The sequence below is a fragment of the Rhipicephalus microplus genome, chromosome 8 (genome assembly GCF_043290135.1).
Source record: "Rhipicephalus microplus isolate Deutch F79 chromosome 8, USDA_Rmic, whole genome shotgun sequence".
Classification (NCBI taxonomy): Eukaryota; Metazoa; Arthropoda; class Arachnida; order Ixodida; family Ixodidae; genus Rhipicephalus; species Rhipicephalus microplus.
In genome coordinates, this window is record NC_134707.1 from 19,979,488 (window position 1) to 19,997,314 (window position 17,827).

The following is a 17,827-nucleotide window of genomic DNA, read 5'->3' on the forward strand; positions in this document are numbered from 1 at the left end:
CAAGCGCAAGCTACAAGCTTCTTGGCAGTCCAAAGCCCGAAATGCTCAAAAGAATTTCTATCTCTTGGGGATAAGAAAAATTTTGAGTCAATAACACACAACATTCACAGGGTGGCGTGGATATGGCCTAATAAATAGCCCTTTCAATGACTCTGCTTTTTAATGGTATTCACGGTGCATGTGGTCCTCACCACGAGTGTGTTCTTGAAGTATAGACGCCAACGCTGTTTAGTTGCACACTGCATGCGGCCATGTGCACAGATTCACAGTTGAACATGTGCGTCGGCTTTAAACCAACGCTTACTTTTCACACCGATTACGTTATGTGAATCACATAGACGAAGGTAATGAAATTATATACTCGTTAAATTTTCCAAAGATTCCTAGTTGAGCCGCCAGCCCACAGCGCCTGTTACGACAGCTGGCACGTGGATTTGGCTCATAAGACAGAACTGGCTTTACTGTTCGTGCTTTAGAGACAAGCAACCTTGTTCACTGATGTAGAGCATTCCCAGACCGATGCGGCTTCCATTTGTTTGAACAACTATCTGATGTGATAGTGGGAGGAATTGATACCGTGTTAGGGGCGAAGCACATTAGGGCCAAGCCTTGTCCCTGCGATGTCCGTTGTCCTGACTCGCACGTGCTGGGACCGCCGACTGGGAGCGCACCGCTCGTAGGTAGAAAAGGAGAATCATTATCGCAGGTGCACTCATGGCACGCTCTTTCTTTAGCTGCGGCGCCCCAAGGGCTATACAACGAGCTTGCTCCCGGCTCTTTTTTCTCTCATTGTCATGAAGTGCACGTCGTTATGAAATAAATAAATAAATAAATAAATAACGGAAGTTTATGACTCCCCGGAGTGTCGCTCACTCGCCATTATTCACTTCGCGGATATGCCGTGATTTTTTTTTTTACAGAACGCTGGATACTTGTTACTCAGATCTCGCCTCCCGTTGAGTGTTGTGTTTTTCCGAGGCCGTCGAAAGGGTCCATATGCTCTAAATGATTGATTGATTTGTGGGGTTTAACGTCCCGAAACCCCCATATGATGATGAGAGACGCCGTAGTGGAGGGCTCCGGAAATTTTGACCACCTGGGGTTCTTTGACGTGTACCCAAATCTGAGCACACGGGCCTACAGCATTTCCGCCTCCATCGGAAATGCAGCCGCCGCAGCCGGGATTTGATCCCGCGACCTGCGGGTCAGCAGCCGAGTACCTTAGCCACTAGACCACCGCGGCGGGGCCATATGCTCTAAATGATCCACGTAGGTGTTCCGAGATGACACCATGCGTTTCTTGGATCATCACCAGGTTTCTTTTGATGGCTCGTGCACCAAGACAAATCTTGTTTTTCATCCAAGCATAGCCAATGGAGCATTTTTCTGGCTTTTTTACCTAAAAGAGAAAAGTTACAGCTAAGCCACAAGGGCGATAACTTGAGTGTGATAGGCACAAATGTTTATGTCTTCCGAAGGAACACAAGAACCTAAGACTTACGGATATGATCTCGCGCGTCTGCTCTTTATGCGTAGCATGAAGTCAGGTGACAACTTTAAGACCGATGTACAACACAACAGTAGGAAAAGCTCAACGAAACAGGTTAGCATATTACCTCACTGGTCGACAAACTCAGGCTTACGCAGACCCATATCAACCTTTGAGTAACAGGAAGCCCCAGTGAGTAATACTTGGGTGAACTTGAGTCTCAGAGAGAGAGAAAGAGAGAAAGATGAGATCATTTATTAAGAAAAAAAAAGACAGTTTGGAGTCCAAAGTGTGACCGCGCTACATGGTCGGCCTCCCTTTTCCGGGACAGCGCATGACAAGACCCCGATTAGTACCCGACTCACCAGAGTCCGTTCAGACTCCAGTGAGGAGCGGGAGTCCAGTTGACGATTATTCACCGACTCTGAGTCTGACTGAGCCAACTTGAAGACAGCTTTCACGAATCTGAGCCCAAGTGGGTCCCAAGTTGAAAAACGCCAGGCCTGCACGGTGTAGGCGCAGCACAGTCACAGCGAAAGCTAGAAGAGCGGCCTTTCAGAGACTTTTCAAAAAACTCATTCGGTAACTATATACTTCTCGGTAGCAGGCCGGCATTCGCTATGCTATTTTTCGTCATTTTTCTGAGAGGCATGGTATCCGCTAAACACTTGCTAGGAATTTTGTGCCAGTTGTCCATGCAGTGGTTGACAACGATGAGGAATTATGGCTGAAGTGGGTATGTGCCACAGTTAATAGGTGAACTAGAGCACTTTTTTGATGGTTTGGAGCATTGCATGGCCCACTCGTTATGCTATTCACATTGTGCGACGACTGGTTGCTCTTTCGCTGTTGTAAAACGCTTTATTTAACGCGATTGCTTTCCCGAATCAAGCCTGCCTAAGGCAAGTTTGACAACAAGTCACAAGCACCGGTGTAGCTCAGTGGTAGAATACTGAGCTGCCACCCAGCAGACCGGTGTTCGAGCCCCACTGTCCCATTGATGTTATGTCATGCCTGCCTTGGGCAATTTGACAACAAGTTACAAGCGCCGGCGTAACTCTGTGGTAGAATATTGGGCTGGCACTCAGTGGAACCGGGTTCAAGCCCCCTGTGGTATTGGTGCAAAGTTTGCTTTCTAATTTCGCGCGGTGTGGTTACGGACACCGGCGGCGGCGGCACCGGACAACAACAACTACGCGGGTCCCAAAAAGTGATCTCATAAAAGCTTTCGCTGCAAAACAATATAATAAATCTATTGAGTGAGTACGTGTGAGTTTCATATTTGTTGCCGAACTATCACACTATCTACCCAAGTTCAGCACTACTATACCCGTCATGTCTGCTCCGAATCACACTCACGTCCACTCACAGACATTTCCGTACACACGTTTTCATTCTTCAGGCCACTGTTTGTGGATCTGCGACTTGAATTACAGAGGAGGAGATCAGTCAAGCCCCGTCCCCTTTCATACGTAAGTGAGGTAAAGAACTGTCTTGTTTTTCATCCAGGGGCGTCAATACTTGACTTACACTTGACGCTGAAGGCAACGATTCTTTGTCATTCAATAAATATAAATAATAAAGAAGAAATAGAAATGAAGTATTTCCAAATCATGCACAATTACGCAACATTCACGCCACACACCCTCCACTCCGCAACGCATTTACTCGTGTTCCCCTCGTGCAAAGATGCGAGGGGCACCTTCTTTCCCTCGCGCAAGGCCATCTCACACGCGGCTGGACGTGGTAAAAAGTGGAAACCACCCCTTTGGCTCATGAGCGCCATGACGCCACTCACCGAATGCCTGCTAGCGCAGGCACCGCTGCGAGTGACGATGCGCATTGAAATGTCGCTGCTACGCCTCTCACGGAAAACGACAAATAGTAGGACCTATGCAAAAATAGTGTTACCAAAAAGATTAAAACGGGAGAAAACCTTACCTCTTTTCAAAACAACTGACTTCCGTTGAGCAACATTCATGTGACTGGTCAATTAGCACCTTTTTTTTTTCCCCAGATATATTGAGGAGATATATTTAGTCAGATCCCACATGTGTCAGTGTGCTTATTTGTGATTTATTTCATGTTGTTACAAACTACTCGGAAAGCGGAGTTATTGTTGGGTTGCTTTTGCTGCTGTCCGGCGATATCGAGCAGAATCCTGGCCCCCTTTCCGAGGAGCAAGAACAAAAAATGTTTTCTGCGATCATGCAAATCCCTCAGATGTTGCAGAGGCAGTCAGACATTCTTGATGAAATTCGCACCCTACGCTGCGAGCAACAAGCTATCAAACAAAGCGTATCTGATCTCGCGGCTAAGGTCGAGCGTGCTGAAGCCAGCGCATCATGTGTTCCGCCTTTGAAAGAAGAAGTGGAGAGAGTGGCGGCTTGCGTGGAATCACTTGCTGCATCGTTTGCCTCCATGCGCGAACGCCAAGACGATCTAGAAAATAGATCATGCCGAAATAACTTGCTATTTTATGGTCTTGATGATACCGCTGGTGAAACGTGGGCGGAATCTGAGGGACGAATTTTGACTTTTTGCTCCGAAAAACTAAGCGTTGATGCTTCTGTAACATCGATAGAAAGAGCCCACAGGCTTGGGCGTTTTTCACAGCAAAACAACAGGCCGATAATAGTGAAGTACGTGTCATTTAAAGAAAAACAACGGGTGCTTGCCGCTGCGCGAAAACTAAAGGGAACCGACTATTCTATCAGCGAAGACTACTCTGAAAAGGTTAGATTGGAGCGTAAAAAGTTACTCCAGTTTGCTAGAGAACGCGGTGGTGATTTCAAGCTGAACTTCAATAAACTCAAGATTGGCACACAAGGTTTTAGGTATGACGCGGCTGGTGATAGCGTGAAGTGCAATGTCCGATAGCCACGAATTCAACCTCGATCGCGCGAAAAGACAAATGCTGTAACGGAACTTAAAATAATTGTTGTAAATTGCCGTAGCCTCAAGAACAAAAAGGAGGAGTTTGGTGCACTTGTTGAACTAGTAAAGCCACACGTCGTTGTGGGCACTGAGTCGTGGTTGAATGACACCATAACTGGCAGCGAAATTTTTCCGCCGAACTATACGGCATATCGAAAAGATCGCAATGTGCATGGTGGGGGCGTTTTCGTCCTTGTCCACAATGCTATCAGTAGCGTGCCAATAAACCTAAATACCCCATCATGCGAAACGGTCTGGTGTAAGGTTATCCTCGCTAACGGCTCCGCAATGGCTATTGGGTCGTTTTACAGGCCACCTTCACAGAAAGGCCCCGAGTCATTGTTTCCGCTTAGCAATATTTTACTAGCTCTAGATGCAACGCGTGTTATTTTGGCGGGCGATTTTAATTTGCCAAACATCGAATGGGTCCATCTTCAGCCTAAATCTAACACGTCGTCGCTTCTGTACTCTGCTTTTTGTGAAATGATTAACGCTCATTCGCTATTTCAATTTGTATCTCGTCCTACCAGACTAGGTTCCTCTTGCAATAATGTGCTTGATTTAATTTTTTGCAATGACCAAACCCTAATCTCTTCTGTCACAACAATACCAGGTGTAAGCGACCACGAAGTCGTTGTTGGAACAATAAGTTGCGATATCGTGCGCCGCCCGAATCCGTTACCGCGAAAAGTGTTTTATTATAATCGCGGTGATTATGTCTCTCTTTCCCGAGAGCTAGATCAGTTTTTACCAGAGTTCAGACAACATGCTACCAACCTGGATTTGAATACTACATGGCACTTGTTCAAAACTAAGCTTTTATCACTGATACGCACTAATGTTCCGTCACGGGTGCTTTCCTCAAAGCGTAGAACTAGTAAGCCCTGGATGAACAGCAGCCTCAAGGCCTTGATTAATCGCAGGCACCGCGTGTATCGAAAGTACCGCCAGACACCACAACGCGAGCTACATGAAACGTTAAAAGAACTAAACAAGAGTGTTGCTAAACAGATGCGCTGTGCTGAACTTGAGCATCTGGGTCGCCTAACTGATATGATCAAAAATAACCCGAAAGAAGTATGGAAGTACGTTAAAAGCAAGCAGGCTGTGAAGGAAACGATTCCAGATGTTATAGATGACCTCAACTTCAGCGCAGACTTGAAGGGCAAAGCTGAAAGATTCAATTTTTATTTTCAGAGTGTTTTCACCCAATCAGTTTGCCTACCCAGCGGCCCTCAGTTAGTCAGAATAAATTCAGAAATGAGTGAAATATGTTTCACTGAACGTGGAGTCTTAGCTCTGCTACAAAAAATTAAGGTAAATGCGGCACCTGCGATACTCAACTAATTGAATTTAGTCATGATATAGCTGCCTCGATCGACAATGGATGCCAAGTGGACTGTGTATTTTTAGATTTTCAAAAAGCCTTTGATTCTGTATCACACAATTTATTATTACTTAAACTGTCTGCTCTAAATATCCCTCCCTCTTTGTTGAAGTGGCTTGAAGCGTATCTTGTTGGTAGAAAACAGCGGGTTGTTCTCGAGGGAGTGAATTCATCTGAAGTCGATGTCTTATCAGGGGTCCCCCAGGGATCTGTTCTGGGACCCCTTCTTTTTTTGATATTTATAAATGATATAACCCAACAAGTATCCAGCCGCATGCGCATGTATGCAGATGACTGCTGCATATATCGTGACGTCACGTCTGCTCAAGATTCTGCTCAACTACAAAGTGATCTAAATGCTGTGTTATCATGGTGCACCACATGAAACATGACACTTAACTTTTCAAAATGTAATACCGTTCGCTTCACAAACAAAAAGAACATTCTAAATACGAATTACTTTCTTGGAGACAATCGTTTGGAAGTTGTGTCTAAATATAAGTACCTAGGTGTTTTCTTTACGAGCAACCTATCCTGGAACGACCACATTGAATACGTCGGTGCTAAAGCGAGCCGTGTATTGAACTTTCTGAAGCGTAACATTAAACAGGCCCCACCTAAACTAAAGGAAACGCTCTATCTTTCTAACGTTCGCTCAATTTTAGAGTACGGTTGTGTGGCTTGGGATCCAGACACTAAAATATGTACTAATGCGCTAGAAAGGGTTCAGAAACGAGCAGCGCGTTTTGTGTCTGGTAACTATGATTTCACTAACCGCTCTTCGTGCATTCGTAAACATTTGGGTTGGCCTCTCCTGCAGGACAGGCGCAAATTCTGAAGATTAAATCTATTTCATAATATTTATATTGGTAGCACTGGTTTAAATAAAGACGTGTACATTAAAGATCCCACTTATGTATCCTCTCGCCTAGATCACTCCCGCAAAGTTCGCGAATACCGATGTCGCATAAATACTTACAAAAACTCCTTCTTCCCGAAAACCACACACGAATGGAACAACCTACCAGATTACATTGTATCCACCCCGCCACCCTCATTTCAAAATGCTCTGTCACAATTTTTGTTGAAATGAAAGTTGCCAATTTCTGTCTGCATTTCTGTTTGTGTTTTACTTTTCCTTGATTGCCTCGTGTTCCCGAGAATGTGTACACACTGTATAAGCTGAGCATGCTTACTTGTTTTGTTATCGGTATTCATACCCTGTATCAATTTCAATTTTTTTTTCTCCTCCCCCCTACTGTAATGCCCAAATTGGGCGCTGTAGGTACTCGAATAAATAAATAAATGAAAAAACAATGTTTTAAAAGGTAGTAAAAGAGAAGTTCCAGTTTGTCCAATATGCTCTGTATTCGCGATCAAACTACGAAGTGCGTTCAGGCATTCGAGTGCGTCGCTTAATTTTTGTCACGTCTGTACTGCCACGTGTGGCAGACGACTATTTCGCCCAACCAAATGTCGAGAAGTTACGAAGTGTAGCTCAGGCGTCGGCGTCACCACCCGCTAGCGTTCAACGCAAACCTCGCGGTCGTGCGCAACTTGTGGGCGCTCGTCGTTGCGGTCGCCTTGAAGTGCGGCATCTCATATAAAAACGGTGGTATGCTTTGATGATTTCGGCTTCTGTGTAATCGTTGTCCCCATCATCGTTCGCAACTGTTGACTCACCGCAAGAGACTGCAGTGACACGTTGCATCACATGGCACATCATCATCAACATCAACATCATCATCATCACCATCGTCATCAGCCTGACTACGTCCACTGCAGGACAAAGGCCTCTCCCATGTTCCGCCAGTTAACCCGGTCCTGTGCTTGCTGCTGCCATTTTATACCCGCAAACGTCTTAATCTCATCTGCCCACCCAACTTTCTGTCTCCCCCTAACCCGCTTCCCTTCTCTGGGAATCCAGTTTGTTACCCTTAATGACCAGCGGCATGGCACATCATCATTACCCAATTACGCGATCGTGCATGTGGTAGTGATTTTCTCAAGGCAAGATCGACGCTGCTGCAGCCACAGTAGCTCTTTTCAAGAAGACACGATGAAATCGTGTCTTCTTGAAAAGAGGTTCAAGTTAGTAGGAGAAAAAGGAACGGCCAAGCTTGGCCACACTGGCCAAGGTTCGTTTTCGCGGTCGTGTTAGCCAATTTTCGGGTAAGTGTGATTGTATTGAACGCATATAAGTGCTTTAATTTACAAAACCGTTCGCCGGAAATATAAAATTTGTTCTCTTCCGGAAAGCGCACTATGCAGAATTGTACCAACTGTCTTCCACTGAACTTTATTTTCACAGATTAAGAGCTGCGTATGACTTAGGATGCGCTGACAAACTGTATGGCGTCATGCATAGCGTTTGGTACGGAAATTCTGAGGGGACGTCGCAACTCCAATTTTGATCTTTTGCATTTTTATCGCTTAATAAGTGTCTTCTCGGTTTGTGAATACTGCTTTCGGTATTGTGGCAGAATAATGTGGTAGTACGGAAAAATTTCATGTCTTTTTTGTGTCCACCAACACAAAACTAGGCCGCCTGCCATCAAGAAAACCTGTCCTTTATGCTAAAAATAGGTGAGAACCCTTCACGAATCATACGAAACAGCGTACCGCTTTCAGAAGTGTATTGTCGTGATGAACTAAGTGGGACATGAGCTATATGTATACGGCAGCTTGACTTCTTCTTTCGATATTTATCGCTTTGTTTGCCTCCAAGCTTGCATGAACAAAGAAAGTAGCCAGGTAGACATAAAAATGAAATTCCTGCCAGGACCTGCTTAAAAACGTTTCCGCTTGTCAAACCACTCAAGATACCCATACCATACCAGTACTTTGCTATATTTAAATAGGCATGCATTAACGCCGGTATAGCCAAATAGTTTTTCGGGAATCTCAAGTTAAAATCTCTGCATTGTACTCTAATTTTCTACCTTTCTGTCTTCGCGTAGGTCTTTCAAACGAACAAAGCAGCTGTCACTGAAGCAACCGTTACAATGGTGTTAGCCTCGCATTTCATGCATTACATCTTTCATATACAATACAGGTCAAACAGTTCGTTTTACCTATTCGTATTTCATGTTTTGTTCTAAGCACTTATAAAGATTCAATAGGAAGGGAACATCTGTGACGAAGGCTTTCTCGCTTTTTGTCCACCACCCACTTTTTTCTAGATCAGAGAGCAAAAAGCGATATCGACATTGGCTCCTTGCTAAATGTAAGAAATACTTTTCTTCCTAAGGGCTTATGGGGATCGAATACCTTTGTGAGCGATGAATCCGTGATTGCAGTTTACTCGAACTTGAAAATAAGTTTAATCAAACTGCCCGTTTTTGCTGTTTTTACCATTAATAACAGAAGCTTGTACGAATGAATGTTGTCGGTGATTCTTGCAAGAATGAAATCTAGAATTTAAAAAGACTTAATTTTCAGTCTGGTGTCTTTCATTCCAACAAATGTCACGGGCGCGCCATTAGGTAAGACTGCAGGTTTTCCCTAAAGTGTTCAACACATTCACTGCGTAGACCACTTGGCCCTTTTGTAGAAAGAGAAAACACTAGCGTGAAAAGAACAAGAACACGGAGTTTCTGTTCTCAAAGCAGCGGCGCTTAGAAAAACAGTTCCCACGGTGACCACGGAAACGATTAAAGTACTGCTGTCTTAGTCGTGCTATCGGCCATCCCCGCAGCGTCTCAGGCTGCTTTACTAAATAATTTACAAGCGTGAAATGGTTTTCTGTTGTAGCAGACTCCCCCACAGCAACAGCCAACGTCGCCTTTTGCATATTGCTGAAATGGGTGTTAAAGATTTAATAAAATAGGTGTTAAAGCTTTATTAAAATGGATGTCAAAGCTTTAATAATAATGGTGGTTAAAGCTTTAATAAATAAATATCCCTTTTATTCCAGGCCAAGAGTGCTTGCTGATTTCTCAAATCGGCTGCTCTGAACAGAGTTCCTAGTTCAGGTCCGTTTTGTAAGATTGAAGAGAGATCCCGCGACCTGCGAATGGGAAGGGTGTAAGTGTACTCGCACCCAAAGAGCGTGGTTTTAGGAAGTAAATGTTTAGACTGCAGTTTTGCCATGTTTAGCAGCATTGAGTGCAGGCTATTGTGCACAACGCATATTGACATGAGAATCCCCAGCCGTCGGGGCCGGCACCAACCGGACAAAGTGCTGATGATGCCGAAGGGGTACAGTAAGTTCGGCTCGTGAACGGTCACAACGATAGAGTTTCCTAAAATCACCAAGAGGAGATTCTAGCACTTCTATTGTTCAACGACCATGGAAATGATGGGTGGTACATTGATTTGTCTAGCCTTCGCGCTTGTGGGCTTCGAAATAAGTTGTGGTTTTGTTTCTTGCAGTGTTTTTACAGTGTTTCAAAGACAAGAACAAACCACTTCAGACTTCGTGAGCGGATTTGAATTGGTGAGCCTAAAAGGATAAGGTGGTGAAGTGCAACTGCTGAACATCTGCTGATTTTTGTTTTGTGACAAAGCAGCTTCGAGCCACTCGAAGTGAAACGGAACCGCAAGAGGGAAAGTTAGGCGAATTCATGCGCTACCCATCAATACCATGCTCGCTGAAGCTACGTACGTTGCAACTCCCGCAGATACAATCACTATAGTTACCTCTAGCGTATTTCATGACAACTCTGTGGTCACAACAGCCCACGTGATGGCTACAGTAATCCGATACTTAATGAGAGCCTAGAAAAAATGTCGACCGATGATGATTCCGGTCTGTCTTGCTATACAGGCAGCATTTATTTTCTATAACACAATTTGTACTCATCAGCAGCGGTGAAGGGATGTTTTTCTTTCGCCACTCTTGAATTGAGGCTTAACGGGTTCTGTTTAGAAAACAGTCTATCTGATGAGGATCTGTTCATGAATTTCAATTATTAGCACAACATTTTCAGCAAAGAGATAATAGTTGCAAAATGTGTACTTTTTCCTAAAGCACTGGTGATTAATAGAGATTTGAAGGATTTGCTTGGACTATGCTATTTCTGCGATAGGTGATTTTTGGTCACCAGTTATGACTATTTGCTTGCTGAGTGCTTCTTACTTTTGCTGTGACAATGTGCAGTTTTTATTAAGTTGATGCCTGTAAGTACAAGATTTTCAACACCCATGTACACTCGAATTCTTTCTATCCTTTGGAATACCATAATAGCACTAATACGAACATTTTGAAAAATTAATAAAAACTGACAGTTTCAAAGGGGTACAACTTTAATAAAAACATTCTTTTGACTTTTAATAAACGTCTTTGCACAGTACGAGCATCACTGACGCGAAAAAAGTATTGCAATATTTTTACAACTGTATTGCGGCATATTTCGTTTTTTTTGGTTTCCTAAAGTTTCTCAGACATATCAATTTACATCAAAGGCAATCATACCACAGTATTAGTATTTTAGGCTTGTAATCCATGTACCGTGATATGACTATCCTGAAACACGTTTTCGGGTATATCGTCCCAGCCTTGCACAGAAGACAACAAATTACATACAAGTGACTACTTTTACAAACTGTTTGTGGTGTATGTATAACCCGCAGGTTCAAATCACCCCAATTCTTTAAGGATAATATCTTACTGCCTATATACGTTCAAGTACAAAGGTCTAACCACAATAAGGGATTACTTGAAAGTTTTATTCTCGATGTTGGCCTGTCTTACCAAAGTCGGGGAGGATATCAGGTTAAGAGAATTGCATCTTCTTCCTGCATCATTGCAAACGAAGCCTTAAATATTTCGTCGAGATGTTCCTCAAGCGCTAGGTAAACGCCGTCTGGCACCATTCTTTGAAATTTAACGTTCTATTTCTTAAGTTCACAGTAAAAAGAAAACAAGGCCAAGTTTTCACGGCTGACTTTGTTTTTATGATCTTTAGGACGTCCCATAGACATACCATTTTAACTGCTAAAAACACCTACTTCCATTTTTACATTTTTTTATGCACACGCCTCGGAAGGGAGCCTTCCGGTAATAAATGAAACATTTTGAAAGTAATCTACGTCTCATTTTACGAAAGATCAGTAGGCGGCATTGAGGGCATTCACACATTCATGAATTCTTGATATTTTAATGCCAACTTCCCTTATCCACAGATATTGCACATTTTTCGTTTTTCTCAAAAAAAAAAAAACAGCACTCTCTCAGCTGGTTTCATTTTTTTGCGCAGCTTCCGAGAGTTCGACGCAGCAATGACTCCAATGATGGCAAAGATCTTGATAGGGCTCAGCCTTCTCACCGCCAACCTACGGGGTGTAAGCTGTCGTTCGTTTCTGAATTTATTCTAGTGATGTCGTCATGAAGACCTGTGCACCTGAAATGAAGGGCATGATTCGTCACCGATACCTAGAGATAGAAAGAAAAACACCTATTCTTTAAAGCATATTTGCACAGCAAAAAACTACGAGTAGTTACGACGCAAACATAAAAGAAGAGACAAGGACAGAAAGAGTGCTGCCTTGTCTCTTTTGTAGTTGCGTCGTAACCACTGATAGTCTTGCGCTGTCAAATATGTTGATTCCCAATCACCAACTAACCCAAGCATCTGTGTTTCCTTTAAAACCATTTTGAACCAGCGAATATTTTCCTATCTGCGATTAAACCTTTGTCATGTTTCTAAATAAAGATTTGTTGTCTGGTAATAAGTACTATATTATAATCAATAAAGACAACAAAAAACCAAATCAGCACAAATTTTACTCTAAACTCGTAAAAAAACACCATTATTCTAGATAAAAGGTGAAATTATCAGTGGGTATCCAGTTCTTTGACCAGTCTTAGCCACTACAAAAATGTTACGGAGTCAGCAAAATTAGACGAAGGCCTCTGCGAGCGCTGACTAGTTGTGTGTTCCACGCTTATCTTCAATTTATCACGAAGAAATGCAGCTCATGAAACCACGAGAGCAGTTCAACTCAAATTTCCTGGAATGAAAATAAACGTTATCTAGCAAGTGTGCTTACAGCACCTTCATTGTTATTGGTGCACATTGTTGTCCAATTGAAATATATCTAACAAGGAGAATGTGAGTGGGACTTCTCTCCGAGTAACACAGACACATGACAGATAATTTTCTTTGTATCGAAGAAAATTAAGACCATAGTTCTAACGACGCATACAGCACGCTTCTCTACATGACGTGGTGATAGCATGCCTGACAACTCTGTTTTCAAACGATACAAAACTTCCTTGCCTCTACCTAGAATCAATATTATCTAAACATGAACAAGCATTCGTAGCACGGGCTCCCACATTCTTAGAGGCTACGAGTCATTTGTAGAAACTGTAAATAAAGAATACTTTGTTGCCTTCAATCATTCAATTAATCTCTTTTATTCAACGTTACCTCGTAGTTGGCGCCTTACGGCCAATCTTGCTACTGCCTTAAAAATAGAAGTTAAATTAAGTTTTTATTGAATCCAATGAATATTCTAATGCATTGTAGGCCTTGATGCTATTTTTATTTTACAGCTGTCTGCGCAAAAGGAAACTCTCAATCCAGAAGGTACAATTTTTGCACTCCTTTATTTCCGTATTCTAAGACAAATTCAGCATTACCTGAAATGTTAATGAGCCGCTTCCAAGACTAGAATAGATGAGTTTAACTTAACTTTACAAAAAATGACTAACATAGGCACTGGGAAAATGTTAAAATGGCATGGCATTCTTTTCTACGTTTTTGTTCTATCGAATGATTTTTTTTACCATAGATGTGATAATAGTTCGTCGTGTTTTTCTTCTTTCTAGATTTCCCTCCAATACTATTTTATGACAATGGGATAGCTGGCTCTCACGTAGCCTTATATTACCATATTTTTTACACATAAGTAAACAATACCTTCTTGCTTGAGAATGCAAGGAAAATATGAGTGTACTTAGTAATCTCTCCGTAGCTTCATTAAAAGTCAGAAACTTTCAAAGATCGAAACTCGAAACAAATCGCCATCAATTATCTGTAAAGAGAAAGAACACAAAGCAGGAACCAAATATTGTAATCAGAAATGACGCCACAGCATGAACGAAGGTGCGCGATAAAGTAACTTGTGGAATCTCTCGCTAAGCTAACAACAAGTTAGTCGTCTTGTAAACTTGAAAACGCCTGCTTTCCTGGCACTGTAACTGAAAACTGCATGAGTAATTCATTTATTTACAGGTTGTGGCATGCCCTCCTACAAATCCATGATTGTCAATGGCACAGAAGTGAAAGAGCTTCAGTATCCTTGGGCGGTACGGCGACCTTTTCAAAAACCTTTCAATAAAAGTGTGCCATGGGTTACCGCGCATTCACTGCTGACTGACGAGTGCTAGCACACATGAAAAATTGCAGCATATCCAACGTAGTGACCGTTGAAATCGGCATAGAGCTAAGCACCAATACTTCATCTTTCTTTCCTGATACATGCGAGAACCGGAGCCATCCGAGTCGTCAATGGTAGTGCATAAGCTGTTTGTCATTTTATTCGTTTACCATTTGTTATCCGTATGAATGAAGTCAAATAAGAAGCGTGTCTTGTTTGCCAGCGTGCCTTTTCTTGCATTCCTCGCCTTCATTTTTCTGTTCCTCGATAAAAAAAGACACAGGAGTACGCTCCACAAGCAGTTATTTAATTCTAACACCCATGGTCAATAAGGTGCAAGAAGAAGTCGTTAAAAAAGCTATAACAACCTTAAGGGTGCTCTTAGCCTCACTAAGTCGCGAATAACTACAGTAAGCATACTCCTCACACAAGACCTGAAAGATGACGTGAATGCCTGTTTCGCACATTATTTCCAGGTATTATGTAAAAAGTTGGTGGCCCTTTAACTATCTCTGAGGACAGTACAGGCGTAAGTAAATCTCACGAGACACGCACCAAATTGCTTTAACATTCGCAGCTGATTGCATGGCTCCTCACTTGAAGGAGTGTTGCAAGAACCCCATCACTATGCTGGTATCCTTGACATGAACAGTGAAATGATTAGGATACTTTGATTCAACGTCCACTTTGCGTTTTTTTCCCACTCACCAGGTGTTTCTAGCCACGTATTTCTACCCAGATTTTTATGCTTGTGGAGGCACCATCATCACAAAGCGCCACGTCCTCACTGCTGCCCACTGCCTTGTGTCGTAAGTGAACGTTCATAAACTATGGCTTTACGCAGCGATATTGACATCGTCAATAACGCACCACAGTCCAAGCACGCGTTTCATCAGGAATCGCTTTGGTACGTCGCGTGTGTCACTTTCTATCTGCTTTTCTGTTACGCTTGATGATGTAGTTGAAGACTTAGTCGGGTACGTCTCTGGGATAACTTCGACGAAGTAAATATCAAATCACAAGGGCCAATTTCGGTACCGTAGTAGTGCGCCGTCGCCGGTGCCCTTAATCACGATCACTCAAGATATAAAAAAGCGAAATAAGTGAAAATGTATTCGCTGGGATGAGACTCGAGCCTGGGTCCCTTCTGAGCATGGTCAGTGCTCTACCACTGAGCTACGCCTGTTTTGTTTTTTTAGCATGGAATTGACAGCAGTAATTAGGAACTACGCATAATATAATTATCCAGATCTCAGGCTAACACGCACCAGTGTCCAAAACGGGAAGCTACTCCACAACGGGGTCGAAAGTCTGCCCAATACACCGTAGGAAAATGACCAATGCAGGCTTCATGCCGCGTAGGCAATTGCGTTGCCTTGTATGAGGAAGCATTTTAGAACAGTAGAGTAACAACCAGGCGTCACGTAATGCGAAGTGCTTAGCGAGTGTGCTATTTATTGCTCCGACGCATTACGAAAGCCACCGGAATAATTCTTTATTTTCTTGAGCGTCAGAATTCCGCAGCATCAATGAAGTGCACAGTATGTCTTACGAGTGTGTAGAAGGTACCATGCTTTTCTAATGAATGGTGAATATTGGCATTGTGAACGATTTCTCGCCACAAAAAAATTATGATGATTTATGGCGTAAGGGGTATTATGGAGGATGTAAGATGTGCTTGTCGATTGGAGGGTCCGGATCGGAAATTAATTCTCTGTAGGAACCTGCCTTCAGAAGAAGAAGGCTACGTCGTTTGGTGGTGGTATTTCGCATTCTGCACGATCCTGCACCCGTGAGGTGCTGGATCCCACGGAGAATCCAACTTGTAATACAGGGGGTAATATCTTGATCGGCAATGCTTGTTTCCTCAGTGTGAGCAGAGACCACTTTTCGAGCTGGGGCACACTTCATACCTATGGTCCGGACCATGACAGTTCATGCACGCCTCTGGCTTCCCTTGTACCGGGTGCACTCGCAAACTGTTCTCATGCAGCGAATGGTGTGAGGTGTTGGCCGATGCACAAAGGTGATCAATATAAAGAGGTTCCTGCCCATACTGTGGGATGCGATGGTGCCAGCATCTTGGTTTCGGGTCTAGAAGTCCGGTAGCGTCTGCTCTGAAGTTTCTTCTCAGTATACAGAATTGTAAACAGAATACAAAATCGTTTCGTCTTCGCATGAAATTGTTAGGGGTCCTCAGGCGAAAAGCTCCACTATACAGCTTGAATGTGCCTGAAGGCCCTCACATTGCAGCGGTAAACCAGCATGTGAGATGACACCACGCACAGTGGCGGACAGTGGTGCGACATAGGTGATCAAAGGCTAACTTATATCTTGCAGAAACACTTGCGTGAAACAAAAGGGCAGCGTCAGCTGGACCATCGACCACAGACGCGATAACCCTAACCAAAAAGAAGAAATTGAAATAAGGGTACAGCCTGTGCTTCTATGCTTTGCTGTGCATCCTCGAACGCACGGAGTATTCCAGCCCATTCGCTACGTTTGCACACAGCTGGGTCGGTGTCTTCGCCTTCCATTTGGATATCCAGGGCTGCTGTGGTTGTGTGCTATGCGAGATAGAGCTAGCCTCTAGAGAAGTGAGACCCGGTAGGTGGGGGGGGGGGGGGGGTGCATTTGCCAAGAAGCACTTTCCATCCTTGCTGCTGTTCAGCCTATGTTGGTAAAAAAAACCACTACGGTTGCAAGTTGTTCACGTTTAGTAAGCGTTTAATGCGTCAGGTGAGGTACTTCAGCATTGTGTTCATACGAAAATTGGTGTGGCCCGGAGCAGAAGTGGGCACGTCTAACTTTTCGAACCCATCTCGCGTCTCTTGTAAGCAGACAATGCTCCCAAAGACTCGCCAAAAATACGAATGGTGGTAACTTCAGCACGTTCATAGGTCAACTGTAAGAATAGCACAAGAAGCTTGACTATCAAAGCATAAAGCAACTACAGTGCTGGCATTCAACCCGGGTAAACGCTAGCGCTGTGGCCCTTTTTTTTTCTGGTATTTTTTGTTTGTTTCCCCATTTACGTAATCAATCTTAACAGAAAATACATTTTGCAACTAAATGTACGTGCATTTCTGTTATTCACTTTTTTCAGCGAATTCTTTTTTTTTACTTTGCTGCAGTCACCATGTGCGCGTGCAGAAAGTCGTTGTTTGGTATGGCAGCGTGGACCGTCGAAACGCAGAGAGTGTCGTGGCGTCGAAGATGTTGATTCACAAGGATTACGTCGAGACAACGGATGTGAACGACATAGCCCTCCTTGAGGTACAGTGAACCTTTCCACATTGTAGCCCCCCCCCCCTGAAATTTTATTATGAACTAAACCGTGAGGCGCAAGTGCGTGTTTCTGCTGCACTTGGCTGTTTAGTACAAAAAGAACAAGCAAATCTATGTAGATGCCCAAAAAATTAACATGATTCGTGATTGCGATAGGGTTAATTTCTACTGGGTATTGTACATAGGTCGCGGTGCACCCACCTACCCCTATCAAAAACAAAAGGCGAAAGACAGCATCCAGCCCCTGCGGACCGAGCATGGCGTGTTCTTGTGTGGTAGCCGTGTGTTTATAATTCTTATTTTCGCCATCGTGTTATCCTTGTCTCAGTGCATGAATTGGTTCAAGTGTCAAATTACAACTTCGCACTGAAATTTAATAACGTTGACTGAATATCACG

General features: G+C 43.4%; 1 protein-coding gene across 2 annotated transcripts in view; it reads left to right on the forward strand.

Annotated features, from left to right (window-relative positions):
• The window catches only part of LOC119164226 (transmembrane protease serine 9), a 77,229-nt gene that overhangs the window by 47,436 nt on the left and 11,966 nt on the right, over nt 1–17,827 (forward strand). For both annotated transcript variants that reach the window (XM_075871235.1, XM_075871234.1), the window contains exons 9-12: nt 12,014–12,098; nt 13,997–14,070; nt 14,853–14,950; nt 17,276–17,417. In XM_075871235.1, the coding sequence (XP_075727350.1) occupies nt 12,014–12,098; nt 13,997–14,070; nt 14,853–14,950; nt 17,276–17,417 (399 nt within the window). The remainder of the gene's footprint in view (nt 1–12,013; nt 12,099–13,996; nt 14,071–14,852; nt 14,951–17,275; nt 17,418–17,827) is intronic.